This window comes from Ranitomeya imitator, chromosome 3 (genome assembly GCF_032444005.1).
Source record: "Ranitomeya imitator isolate aRanImi1 chromosome 3, aRanImi1.pri, whole genome shotgun sequence".
Classification (NCBI taxonomy): Eukaryota; Metazoa; Chordata; class Amphibia; order Anura; family Dendrobatidae; genus Ranitomeya; species Ranitomeya imitator.
The window spans coordinates 395,952,382-395,967,380 of record NC_091284.1 but is presented as its reverse complement, the minus strand read 5'-3'; the positions used below and the strand labels follow the sequence as shown (position 1 = coordinate 395,967,380).

At 43.8% G+C, this 14,999-nt stretch overlaps 1 protein-coding gene across 1 annotated transcript in view; it reads left to right on the top strand.

Moving 5' to 3' along the window:
- Positions 1-14,112, top strand: part of SPOCD1 (SPOC domain containing 1) — a 176,316-nt gene extending 162,204 nt beyond the window's left edge. The window contains exons 12-13 of the mRNA XM_069760158.1: positions 8,650-8,836; positions 13,409-14,112. Coding sequence (XP_069616259.1) covers positions 8,650-8,836; positions 13,409-13,893 — 672 coding nt within the window. The 3' untranslated portion in view covers positions 13,894-14,112. The remainder of the gene's footprint in view (positions 1-8,649; positions 8,837-13,408) is intronic.
- The last annotated feature ends 887 nt before the right edge of the window (positions 14,113-14,999 follow it).

The window sequence follows — 14,999 nt, the reverse complement described above, 5'->3', positions numbered from 1 at the left end:
CGTAGGGTGCTGTGTCTTGCTTCCCCGAAGTGGACGCACTTTGAATAAAAAAATGACATTGCTGACTCCCTGCAGCCGCCGGCACCTACTTACGGCCGTGGGCATTCAACACAGTGACAGCCAGGGCGCAGGCACAGAGTTGAGCGGTGTCAGTCACTGCTGGATTTGCTGTTTGAGACATTATGTCTTGGTTGTGGGGACTTCATACTGTCTATGGGGCTGTGGAGGACAGGAGGACATCATATTGTATAGGGGCTATAGTTGACATCATATTGTATACGGGGTTATGGGGGACATACTGGGGCTGTGGTGATATCATACTGTATAATGGCTGTGGAAGGCATTAACTGTTTGGGTGCTCTTGGGGACTATACTTGGTGCTGTGAAGACATCATACTCTATATGGTACTGTATAGGAGCTGTGGGGGGCATTATGCTGTATAGGGGGCTGCGGGGGACATTATACTATATCAGTGTGGCGGCCATAATACTGTATGTGGTGCCGTGGGGTCCACCATACTGAGAATCATCATAAAGCCTAAATAAATGTTATTTATACCTATTTCTTACATACTAACACTTCATGACATATTCACCATAACAGAAAAGAACAAAATATCAATGATCCAGAGTTGATAAATGTTCTTGGTTTGTGGCTCAGGTTTGGTCCATTCTGGTCAGATAATTTTTCACCAGATCTGACCAAGAGCCTGCAAGAAAATACAAGCTAATTTTTTTGTGGTTTTTATTGAGAATTGGCCTTGGCAGATCAGAATAACTAATCATCTGCAAAAAAGAAAAAATACTCACGTTGCCGATCCCCTACCAATTCCATGGTAAGTACGTACATCCTGCAGGGATCTTTGGTGCTGACTCCCAGTATCTAGAAGGGTCAAGGTTATGTTCCCCAAGAAATGTCCAGCTGATCCAGATACTTAAAAGAACTTTTCCAACCCAACCTGTATCCTGATATGTTTTTGTTTTTATAGCTGTCTGCCTTGACCCTCTGCCTGACTGCTGATTTATGTGAATTGTGCTTACCTAGACCTCATCCCATCTTACTACATTTGCGTTTTTTTATATTATTGGCCTTTTTTATTGGAATCCATCAAATCATTGGAGATTACTGGAGATTATAAGTACTGGAAATTATTGGATATTGCTATGTCACCAGACAATCTCAATGTGGTGTTTGCAGTGCATGAGCAGGAGTCTTTTTCGGTTGCCATCATTGTGAGCTTCAAATAGAAAAATGTCTGAATAGACCTTGTAAAACATTTGAAGATATTAATAATAATAATCTTTATTTTTATATTAACATATTCCACAGCGCTTTACAGTTTGCACACATTATCATCACTGTCCCCGATGGGGCTCACAATCTAGATTCCCTATCAGTATGTCTTTGGAATGTGGGAGGAAACCGGAGAACCCGGAGGAAACCCACGCAAACACGGGGAGAACATACAAACTCTTTGCAGATGTTGTCCTTGGTGGGGTTTGAACCCAGGACGCCAGCGCTGCAAGGCTGCTGTGCTATCCACTGCGCCACCGTGCTGCCCTAGATATTAAGATATTAGTATAAGATATTATAATATTCTGTTAGCAGCCAGCTATATACCTGGTCTTAGTTTTACAATTATATTGAATTGTTTTATTTTAAATGTATGGCTAGACTAGAATCTAACATAATTATTTATAAGTCCATACATTATGAGTACAGCATTGGCCAGGTTTAAAGTATGCTTCATTTTGGGCATTTTGGGCAAAAAAAAAATGTTTATTCCTAATCTAGACTTAAAATGATATTATAACTTAACTAGAGAAACGCTAAACTGTTTGTTTCATCTAACGTCACTGACTAACGTAAAGAAGTGCTAATTTACGAGAAGAGCAATACAAGTAAAAAGGTTAGCCATTGCCTGCAATGTCAGTCTAGAAGAAATTCTACATGTTTCTGAAAGCAAATGTACTCTGCAGACATTGCTGAGAACATGAGTGGTAATTTCTTTCTAATATCCATCTCTTGTTTGCCTGAGAGGTGGGGTCAATCATGAGATGGAGTTAAAAAGGGGTGATTAGGGAATACAAATTCTAGCTTAGAGGGAATTTGTCTGCTATGTAACCTGAAACCAGCATGTGGTAGGGGTTAAAACACAGATTACAGCAATGCCTCTTCTATCAAGCTCCTTGGTTTTGTTTGCGTGCAATAATTGTTTTAGCACAAGGAGTTTATCATTGCTGGGAAACAGCAGCGTGAGCATGCTGGTCCGACACGCCCCCTTCTGTGATAGGCACCTCACTGTCTATAGACATTGCTTGGTGGGGGGCGGGGCTAGCTTCCTCAACTCTGCTGTATTGCTAAATCTAAAAACCCTGCTCTGATTGCGTCAGAAGTGCTGCACCCAGTAAACTAGGTGATACATCTTTGGATTCAGGGTCTCTTTGCCTACATCAGGCTGCTCTTAGATGAGTGGGTGCAGTTGGGCCCAGATGGCTTTGTAGACTGTGGCCTCTGTTCACACAGGACGCAGTACAGTTAGCACTGGGCAGCCACAGGGCGTTACTAGTAGTCTGTGATCCAGATGCTTTGCATTCTCTGTGTGAACACTGCTGCAGATTATTTGTTTGCACTGTTGTGCCAAATAGCCAATCTCTGATTGTAGGCTGGCTGTCTCATTGGTATTATCACACCTGTGCAGTTGCCATCTTTACGTGGGCCCGCTGCACCATTATAGTACATTTGATTCAAGGGCTAGACAGGTAAGCACCTTTGCCTGTTTTTCTGGTGTTTTTTCTGGAATAGTTGAGTTTTTTTCTTCTTTTTCCTTCTTTTGTGGTTTTTGATCTCAGATGAGGTAGCAAAAACCTGCTGACCGATTCTCTTTAACCCCTTAATCCCATTTGACGTACTATCCCGTCAAGGTGACCTGGGACTTAATTCCCAGCGATGGGATAGTACGTCATACTGTTTAATGCGGCATCGCGACTTAAGTCGCGGTTATCGCATTAAATTTCCGGCTCCATCTTACCTGGAGGAAGATGGCGTCGGCATCCCAGGGCCTGGCTCCGCCCCCCAGGCCTCTCGATCACTGGGATTGGCTGTTCAATTCTGAACAGCCAATCACAGCTTTTCCAGGCTAGGATCGAGTACTGGCAAAACTCCCCCGGATTGGCGCGATCGCCGATCGTATCGATCGCGCCAATCACTGGGCACAGTGGTGGTATTACCGCGCTGTGCCCTGCTGTACCGGCCTGGATCGGTGTGGCAATAGCACCGATCGTAGGCCAGAGACTAGTGCAGGCCCAGCAGGGCCTGCAGGAGCTGATTGGCGCGATCAGTGCTATCGACGATCGCACCAATCACAGGGCACAGCGGCGGTCACTCTGTGACCGCTGTGTGCCCTGCTGGTGACCTGCCTAGGATCAGAGGGATGCTAGGCAGTTGCCATGGTCACCAGGGCCTGCAGGGATTGGTGGGATCGATGTTATCATTCGATCCCACCAATGACAGCTCACAGCAGCGGTGTGACCCCTCTGTGACCTGTCTGTCACCTGCAGGTGATCTGTCTGACCGCTCTGCAGGGGTCCTCACTCTAGCTGAGGACTCCTGCAGAGCGGTCACACAGCCAGATCTAGTCTTGCTGGGCCTTGTGGTGCTACAGAAGCCTGTAACACCACAATCCCTGCATCAGTGCATTAGAAAAGAAAGAAAGAAAACCGAAGAAAGAAGAGAGACTACAAACGTAAGTGTTATCAGCTGGTAAAAGGCATGAAGGAAAAGAAGAGCACTCACCGTCCGTACAAAAGGTCCGTTCTTTATTGATTTATGGCTTCACAGTAAAATAGCAGGACATGGCAGGGAGAAACAATGGAGAAGGATGACGGCCGTTTCACGCTCTCTGCGCTTCTACGGGTCCGATGATCATCAAGTGTTATCAGCCCCTACCCGATCTCTCTTCACCCCCCCATCCCCCCTTTCCCCTTCCCCCTCGTTTTTACCCCCCTCCATCCCTCTTTGCGCCACCTCCGTGCGCACGTTTAGCAGCCGCCGAGCGTTGATTGGTGACGCAGTTCACCGATCAACACTCGTGCTCGCTTTTTTTCATCATGCCCCTTTGCCCAATTCCGTACACCCATCCCGCAGCTGCCAAACTTTGATAAGTGATGCAGTTCACTTATCAGAGCCTGTGCCTGCCATTTTCCTTTTTTTTTCACCACACCTGTGCGCACACCCAGCAGCCGCCGAACTTTGATAAGTGACGCGATTCACTTATCAAAGCTCTCGTGCCTTCCGTTTTCTTTTTTTTCACACCTCCGTGCGCTCACCCAGCCGCCGCGTCTTACCCGTGCCTTCCTTTCTTTTTTTCACATCTCCGTGCGCTCACCCAGCCGCAGCGTCTAACCCATGCTTTCCTTTTCTTTTCTTTTTTTCACATCTTCGTGCGCTCACCCAGTTCCACGTCTCACCCGTGCCTTCCTTTTCTTTTTTTTTTCCACATCTACGTGCACTCACCCAGCCGCCGCATCTAACCCGTGCCTTCCTTTTCATTTTTTTTCACACCTCCGTGCGCTCACCCAGCCGCCGCGTCTAACCCGTGCCTTCCTTTTTTTTTTTCACATCTCCGTGCGCTCACCCAGCCGCCGAGTCTAACCCGTGCCTTCTTTTTCTTTCTTTTTTCACATCTCCGTGCGCACACACCCAGCCGCCGCGTCTAACCCGTGCCTTCTTTTTCTTTTTTCACATCTCCGTGCGCTCACCGAGGCGCCGCGTCTAACCCGTGCCTTCCTTTTTTTTTTCTTTCCACATCTCCGTGCGCTCACCCAGCTGCCGGGTCTAACCCGTGCCTTCCTTTAGTTTTTTTTTCTCACATCCCTGTGTGCGCATCCAGCATCCGCTGAACTTTGATAAGTGACGCGGTTCACTTATCAGAGCTAGGGCCTGCTGTTTTAGACTTTTCTTTCACAGGTATTTTTTTCCCCTATTTGCTTTTTTTTCCTTTAGCTTTTTCTTTTCAAAGTAGTTTGCACCAAGCACTATCCTCCCCCCCCCCCACACTTACACATAGTTACCAATAAAGTACTCCCAGGCACCATACTTACAAAAAAATGTTCCGCTCGTCCCGTTCGTCCCAACAGCGCTATTCAGCGGAGTAGGCATATTCTTTCCTTGCCTCCGACACTGATAGCGAGGGAGAGGATCCCACTTTTCTTTATTTTTCCGATTTTTCCTCATCCTCTTCCCACTCCTCATCTTCCTCCTCCGGCCCTGCGGAACCGCCACGCAGGCGCAGCAGGACAGAAGATGAGGCAGCGCCCATCATTGATGAAGAAGCGCCTACCATTGCCGATGACGAACCAGCGCACCCCACTGCGGACCCCATATGGACCTCGCCACCTGAAAATTACAAGCCAGACACCGGCCTCACAGAACTAGACTTTTTCAAAGTCTTTTTCTCTGAGGCTTTTGTTAACCACATGGTTGAGCAAACTAATTTGTATGCTTGGCAATTTTTGGACCAAAACTCGGGTTCATCATATCCTAACTGGTCTTCTGTAGACGTAGTTGAAATGATGCAGTTTTGGGGCCTGGTCCTCCACATGGGGATCCTGAAGAAGCCTGAACTTCGGCAATATTGGAGTGTTGATATTTTATATAACACTCCAGTGTTCCGAATGATCATGACCCGGACACGTATCGTACTAAGTCAGCATTTTCCTGGGGTGGTCCCGCCAACTGGAAGAAAAGGTAAGCCGCAAAAAAGGTGCCGAGTGTGCAACAAAGAGGAATACGCAAGGACACCATCTATCAATGCGACACCTGCCCCGAAAAACCTGGCCTGTGTATGAAGGATTGCTTTAAATTGTACCACACCTCCATGCACTAGTAATTTACTTTACAGGAAACAGATTAATTACAAAGGAGGCACATCTACGTAAGTTCTTTGGGGGTCTACTTTCCAAAAAGTTGTCACTTGTGTTTTTTTTTTCTGTTTTGGCACATCAGGGGCTCTGCCAACGGAACATGACGCCCGCAAACAATTCCATCAAAATCTGCATTCCAAAATGTCAGTACTTCCCTTTTGAGCCCCAACGTGTGCCCAAACAGTTCTTTCCCACATATGGGGTACCAGTGTACTCAGGACAAATTGAACAACAACTTTTGCTGTCCAATATCTTCTGTTACCCTTGGGAAATTAAAAAATTGGTGACTAAAAGATCATTTTTGTGGGCAAAAAATAGGATTTTTTATTTTCACACCCGGGCGCTATAGACTTTAGTGAAACACTTGGGGGTTCAAAGTTCTCACCACACATCTAGACAAGTTCCGTAGAGGGTCTAGTTTCCAAATTGGGGTCACTTGTGGGGGGTTTCCACTGTTTTGGTACATCAGGGTACATCAAAGCCTGCATTCCAAAACGTCACTACTTCCCTTCCGAGCCCTGACGTGTGCCCAAACAGTAGTTTTCTCGCACATGTGGGTTACCAGCGTACTCAGGACAAATTGGACAACAACATTGGCAGTCCAATTTCTCCTCTTACCCTTGGGAAAATAAAAAATTGGGGACTAAAAGATCATTTGTGTGGGCAAAAAAATAGGATTTTTTATTTTCACGTCCGGGGAGTTATAAACTTCTGTGAAGCCCCTGGAGGTTAAAAGTGATCATCACACATCTAGATAAGTTCCTTAGGGAGTCTAGTTTCCAAAATGGGGTTACTTGTGGGGGGGTTTCCACTGTTTAGGCACATCTGGGGCTCGTCAAACATGACATGGCGTCCAATCGCAATTTGAAAAAATCAAACGGTGCTCCTTCACTTCCGAGCCTTCCCATGCGGCCAAACAGTGGTGGTCCCCCCCTCCCCCCACATATGGGGTACCAGCGTACTCAGGACAAATTGCACAACAACTTTTAAGGTCCAATTTCTCCTGTTACCTTTGGGAAAATAAAAAATTGGGAACTAAGCGATCATGTTTGTGGAAAAAATATGATTTTTCATTTTCACGCCCAGGCATTATAAACTTCTGTGAAGCCCCTGGGGGTTCAAAGTGCTCATCACACATCTGGATAAGTTCCTTAGGGGGGTCTAGTTTCCAAAATGGGGTCACTTGTGGGGGTTTCCACTGTTTAGGCACATCAGGGGCTCGTCAAACACAACATGGCGTCCGATCACAAATCCAGCCAACTTTAGGTTGAAAAAATCAAACGGCGCTCCTTTACTTCCGAGCCCTGCCATACGCCCAAACAGTGGTTCCCCCTCACATATGGGGTATCAGCGTACTCAGGACAAATTGGACAGCAACTTTCAAGGTCCAATTTCTCCCTTTACCCTTGGGAAAATAAAAAAATTGTTGCTAAAAGATCGTTTTCGTGACTAAAAAGTTAAATTTTCATTTTTTCCTTCTACATTGCTTCTGCTCCTGTGAAGCACCTGAAGGGTTAATAAACTTCTTGAAAGTGGTTTTGATCAGCTTGAGGGGTGCAGTTTTTAGAATGGTGTCACTTTTGGGTATTTTTTACTATATAGACCCCTAAATGTGACTTAAAATGTGAGGTGGTCCCTAAAAAATTGTTCTGATGTAAAGTAAACTTGTGGGAAATGTTGCTTATTAAGTATTTTGGGTGACATATCTCTGTGATTTAAGTGCATAAAAATTCAAAGTTGGAAAATTGCGAAATTTTCAAAATTTTCGCCAAAGTTCTGTTTTTTTTCTCCAAAAAATAATATCAAAGAAATTTTTACCACTATCATGAAGTAGAATATGTCACGAGAAAACTGTCTCAGAATCGCCAAGATCTGTTGAAGCGTTCCAGAGTTATAACCTCATAAAGGGACAGTGGTCAGAATTGTAAAAATTGGCCCGGTCATTAATGTGCAACCCACCCTCGGGGCTTAAGGGGTTAAATATGTCAGTCTGCTTATGAAAATAAATATTACTTAAAGCCACTAGTACTCCGTATGTCCTACCTAGCACTTCCAGTCACACAGAAAATGACTGGAAATGCCAATCAGTGGGCACCATAGTTTCGCTCAGAGGCATTTTCACCTACTTGTCGCCTATTGCAAACTGAGCAGTGGAGGAGGTTTCATCCTGCAGCTAGTTGTCTATCATCCAGGGGATTATTAGAAGAAGAGTTGAACAAATGGTTCTCTGAGAATTAATTTGATCTAGTGGTGTGTGGGTTGTATGCCCAAGAGAGAATTTTTTAAAGGGACACTGTCACCTGAATTTGGAGGGAACAATCTTCAGCCATGGAGGCGGGGTTTTGGGGTTTTTGATTCACCCTTTCCTTACCCGCTGGCTGCATGCTGGCTGCAATATTGGATTGAAGTTCATTCTCTGTCCTCCGTAGTACATGCCTGCACAAGGTGCAATCTTGCCTTGTGCAGGTGTGTACTATGGAGGACAAAGAATGAACTTCAATCCAATATTACAGCCAGCGGGTAAGGAAAGGGTGAATCAAAAACCCAAAAACCCCGCCTCCATGGCTGAAGATTGTTCCCTCCAAATTCAGGTGACAGTGTCCCTTTAAGGTTTTATTTTGTGTATTTTCTAGGTAAATTGATTTTTTCTAATCCCATTGGATTGTCCTAATATATCACTGTTTTATACATATTTTAAAAACTATTTTATCTTTTATGAAATAGGATATGTGCCTCCTGCGTTTTTGCCCCCAGACCTCCAGTGATGCGGTGTTCTACAGTCGGCTCTATTCCTACCTCAACCGTAAACTAAGATATGCAATTATCAATACCAGCAACATGGAGGCCTTTATAATTCCACTTCCAGCATGCCAGCCAATACCTGCCAAACTTCACCCCTTAGGGGGGCCAGGTAAGATTAATCAAAGAAAAGCATGCACAAACTTAAAATCCTAACTGAGAATAAATGTGGAATGAATAAAGATATGAAAATCCAGGTTGTGTGAATACGCCGGACAAGTCTATAGTAGGTTGGAGTAGTTTATCTGATGTTCAGATAACATTGATCTCTGATATACTGTTCTACATCATGCCAATAAATTCATTAGCTCTAATTAAGAGTACATGTCAGGTAAAGGTTTCAAGTCTCTATTCACATTAGACTAATGTCTGCCGAATATTTTTGAATTTGGTCTGCAGTCTAATGAGTACGATGTGTATGATAATTGTCGTGTGAGTTAAGGATCCGACGTGTCCAATGCAGCATTGTCCTTTGGGGATAAGCCGCCACCAAAGATACGTGTCAGCGGTTCCCTCATAGAAAACACAGGAGCGCTCAGATGAGGGAGCGCTCCTGTATACGGAAGTGTTGGGCAAGATAGTAGTAGTTTTGAAACTTTGCGGTTTCACAGCGATCGTAGCAAAATAATCACTAGGGCCGCAATGTGAGGACATACACATTGTATAGGTGTCAGCTAAGTACTTCCCCATATGAAACCATACTTGGTCAGGCATACTTTTGTTCTCAGTAGAAAGAGGTGAGTAAGACACTGCCAGGCAGCTCTGACAGTGGCTTATTTCCTTAAGAACAAAAATATCTGCCAGTTAGAATCCAAATCAGGAAGCCCACTTACTAAGAGACATGTAGTGCAGGTGGCAAGCTCTATACTTGTGGTGACCATACAGTAGATTGTGGTCTACCAGTATACCTTAGATTTCAATTCCAGGTTGTCCCTCTGGGTTACCCAGTGAGAACACTATATAATTTATAGTTAATTCACCTCTTGCTGCCATTCCTTTTCCAGTACAATCAGTGATCCATAATGGGTTTATGATTCTCCACCATTGTTGCCTTATAAGGAATATGTCACCAAGTTTTTTCAATCCTGTTTAAGAGCAGTATGATGTAGTGGCAGAAACCGTGATTCAAGCAATGTGTCACTTATTGGGCTGCTTGCTGCAATTTTGATAAAATCAGTGCTGCAGATCTACCAGTTCTCTGAAATTAGAGGTATGTATAAACCTGCCCACACCACTGATTGGCAGCTCTGTACACTGCATAGGCAGAAAGCTGCCAATCACTGGTGGGTGGGGTTATACAGAGCTCATGATGATGAAGAACTACCTGGCAGCAGGTTTACTAGTCCTCTAGAAATTTTATGAAAACTTCAGCAAGCAGCCCAGTACGTGACACACTGCTGGAATCATGGCCTCATCTCCATGCTGCTCTCAGATTATGTGGCAAAAACCAGGGGACAGATTCTTCTTTAATTGCTGACTTAAGGTACCGTCACACATAACGATATCGTTAACGATATCGTTGCTTTTTGTGACGTAGCAACGATATCGTTAACGAAATCGTTATGCGTGACAGCGACCAACGATCAGGCCCCTGCTGGGAGATCGTTGGTCGCTGGGGAATGATCAGGACTTTATTTCGTCGCTGGATCACCCGCTGACATCGCTGAATCGGCGTGTGTGACGCCGATTCAGCGATGTCTTCACTGGTAACCAGGGTAAACATCGGGTTACTAAGCGCAGGGCCGCGCTTAGTAACCCGATGTTTACCCTGGTTACCATTGTAAAAGTAAAAAAAAAAAACACTACATACTTACATTCCTGTCACGTCCCTCAGCGTCAGCTTCCCTGCGTCCCCCAGTGTCAGCGCCGGCCATAAAGCAGAGCACAGCGGTGACGTCACCGCTCTGCTTTCCGGCCAGCGCTTACACAGTGCAGGGAAGCTGATGCTGGAGGACGAGACAGGAATGTAAGTATGTAGTGTTTTTTTTACTTTTACAATGCTAACCAGGGTAAACATCGGGTTACTAAGCGCGGCCCTGCGCTTAGTAACCCGATGTTTACCCTGGTTACCTGGGGACTTCGGCATCGTTGGTCACTGGAGAGCTGTCTGTGTGACAGCTCTCCAGCGACCACACAACGACTTACCAACGATCACGGCCAGGTCGTATCGCTGGTCGTGATCGTTGGTAAATCGTTAAGTGTAACGGTACCTTTATACTCAGGGGCAAACAATGGAATCCTGTTTACACTGGAGCAAGTACAATGAATGTGCAAAGATTGAGCAGCGTCATGTCTGTGACACATTTTGCATGTACTCTGTTCCCTTGGTAGATAACTTGGTAGTGAAAAAGTCTGATTTATAGCTTGCAATAGGAGAAAACTGGAAAACAGAAGCTCAAAATAGGGTCTTACCCAGATAGAGGATATGAGAACGATAGGTGCAGGGATGTGCTCACCTGGCAGGGTTGTGAGACCACAACACCATAGAAAGCTCAGGGTATCACTTTATTCAGCTTCCTATGACCTACATGCCCATATAGACGGCTTAGGAGGCTTGATCCTACTGACAGATTCCCTTTAAAACAGCAAAAGACATTGAATTTGTTTTCTTAGATGTCAAGGTACACTTTTCTGTATCAGGATATCTTCCTGCATTGTGATTTCTTTGTCATTTTAGGCAAAACTCCATACATAAGCATCTAAATTTATAGAAAAACTCGCATGCAATAAATAAAGGAAAGTTCATCAATCCATAAACATTTATTATGAGTGACCATATGATATGTATCAATTCTGAGGCATAAAAGGACCAAAATGGAATCATATAAACAAAGGGATATATAAAAAAAGATTAGCCATAAAGACACTGTGGAGATTAACTATATATATATATCAGTAGACAAGCCATAATTCAAATAAATACTAACCTGGATTCATGATGTTGTATAGAATTTTCTCCTACCGCACCACACTCCGACACACGTTTCTTAACTTGCTTCCTTAGTGAATGATGATGATGAGGAGGAGTGTACAATATTGATGAGCGAGTGTGCTTGTTACTTGAGTTTTCCAAGCACGCTCGGGTGTTCTCTGAGTATCTTGGGCGTGCTCGGAGATTTAGTTTATGTCACTGCAGCTGCATGATTTGAGGCTACTAGACAGCCTGAACATATGCAGGGATTGTCTGTTAGACAGCCTGAACATATGCTGGGATTGCCTGTTTGTTAGAGAATCCCCACATGTATTCAGGTTGTCTAACAGCCGCAAATCATGCAGCTGCGGGGACACGAACATAATCTACGAGCACGCCCAAAATACTCGGAGAACACCCGAGCATGCTTGGAAAACTCAAGTAACGAGCACACTCGCTCATCACTAGTGTACACCTTTAATATCTGTTAGGCTCTTGCACTGTTCAGTGACTCGCACTGTATCGTCCTTTTCATACCCATATTGCTGGAGTGTACGAAGTAACTTGTATGTAGGATACTCACAAACAATTCAGCATTTAGACCACCATTGATCTTGGTGAAGTATCCAACGCATTTGTCTGTGAAACAACCCCATATTATCAGCTTTCCTCCAACAAACTTGACCGTTCCTTCAATTGCTTGATTCGTTAACCCCTTTTTGCCTTGTTTCTTCCAGACCCATTAGCACCCAGGAGAACATGGTCTAGCTGACTTTTGTCTCATTAGTTCAAATCACCCATTTCCAATCTTCTATTGTCCACTTTTCATACTTTTTTGCAAACTCGAGTTGACACTTGTTATGACGATATTGAAGTTGACGGTTCTTCACCTTTTTTCAGGCCACCATTCCAGACTTGCGTACAGTGATTGCATGGACATCTGTTATCTTACTATTATGAAGCATATAAGCCACCTCCACTGTCGTGTTTGTCGCGCCAGAACTGATACACCTATTGATGAGCCGATTTCTTAACACCGATCTTTTGCCTGGATGTCCACCTCTTGGCTTTTGAGTGGATTGGCAAACTTAATTTTGTATTCTTCCAACTGTCATGGCACTCACATGATGTAGTTTGGCAATTTTCTAGGCCAAGAGACCACTATCGAAGAGCTGGATGATGCTGTTTCTCTTTTCTTGGAAAACATTCTTCATGGCTACTCCTCAATTTGAACTATTGACCTTTCACTTAGGAATCAACCTAGTAACATACTGAGCTATTAGGGAAAGAGGACAGGTTGTATTTTGTAGTACTGTATATAGAAAGAAAAAGACTTTTCTACCACCAGGAGAAAAGCAGTAACAATGCAGTAACGTGACAAGAATCTGCATGACTAATCATATACTAAATAGCTACAAGTTAAATTTACGTTTGAGATAGCCAAGATGATTGTCTATAAAATGATGGTAGTCTCATGTCCGAAGCAGTAGTGGATGGTGAGATATGGAACCTGAAAGTCAAAAGTTAAAATCATTGCTCGACCGTGTAAAAAAAGGTATGAACTATCCAAAATAGTGTAGAAGGCTGGAAACCCGGCGTCAGTAATGTGAGATGAGTCTGTAAGCATGTCATCTATTATTGAAGGTTTACTGCGATAAGACTCTTATTTGTACTACAATTAAAAATGCAACAATTCCAGTATAGTTTCATTGTTTGTGATCATTGCCTTTGAAGGGGACACTTACTGGTTCATGTACCTTTTGTATTTTCCAGGTCTTGAGGATGAACATCCTCATCTTTTACTGGCTCTACTTCTTCCAAACCATCCATTCTGGTCTTCATGTCCCAGAAAGGTCACCAAAATACAGAGACAGGAGGAGCTGGATATTCCTGATGACATATTCACATCTATATTAGAAGATGTGGAAAGGGAGGAGAGTTTGATGGCAGAACATGGACACCCACCTGTAGGGCAGGAGAGCTCTGCGGTGGCAGAAGTGGGCATGCCAGAGCTGATAAATATTCTGAGTTATCTGTCAAATAACCTGCAGAAAATTGCTGACCAAAACAACAATAATTTTCAGTCTATGCCCCCAACTAACAAGCCAAACCCCATACCAGCAGCAGCCCCTGTTTGGCCATCATGTCCTATGGCACCTACTTTTCAGGCTCCTGTTTCTTTTGCCAGTGATCTTGCTGCCATGTTTGATCCATTGACCATGTATGGTCCATCTGGCAGTAACCCTTATACTTTCTAAAAGCAATGTGCCAATAGGTTTCTAACACATTTCTTAAGGTTTTACACTAGGTATAAAGAAACCTTTGTTCTTGTTTTGAAGGATATTTATGCCTACAGTTTTAAAAATCAAAACTTTATTCTTACTACAGAGCTATTTAACATTTTTAAAGATGGTTTTTATATTTTTCCGTTGGTTAATGTTTGTATTGTTCACAAAGCATATTAAAATATAAATCTCATATTTTTCTTGTTTTATGATGTAATAAATTTGGGATAAAGATTAGATGTAGAATTGTAATTAGAGAAATATATCTTGGGGATACATGACATCAAAAAATTGTAGTAAAATCTCACACTTCAAATTTAAAAAGATGTTGCAACTATTGCAAAAATTCTGCACAATGCTTGCGATTGCAACTTTTTTTTAGCAAGACTTACCACTATGTAGCTATGTACTTTTATCTAAGGCCGGTGTCACACATAACGTTTAAAAAAAAATCGGTCCGTTTTTCACGGCCGAGAATCGGAGAAATGTTCTCTAACAGTGATCCGTATTTTATCCGTGTGAAGTGCGAGGATGCGATTTTCTCGTATCTAAGCATCCGTGTGACATCCGTATGGCGAGATTTTCTCGCCAGCTTGCAAAATGGACATATAATGGATCCCGGCCCAGAAAATCATGAATAAATAATTTGGAAGCCTATTTATTGGCTCCACATGTTCCATCCTACAAGCGAAAAAAATTGCATGGTCCCCTGCACAATTTTCTTCGCCAGAGAGGGAAAGCTGACGGCCAGGACCGATATTTGTAGCCTGGGAAGGGGTTAATACCCATGGATCTTCCCCGGCTATGAATATCAGCCCCCAGCTGTATATTTAGCCTTTACTGGCTATTCTAATAGGGGGACCCCCCAAAACAAATTATGTGGGATCCCCCTATAGTTAATAGCCAGAAAGGCTATGCAGACAGCTGCGGGCTGATATTCAGAGCCTAGAAAGGGGCCATGGACCCCCCTGGCTAAAAATACCAACACGCAGCTGCCCCAGAAAAGGCGCATCTATAAGATGCGTCAATTCTGGCATGTAGCCTCTCTCATCTCACTGGCATGTAGTGGTGGCATATGG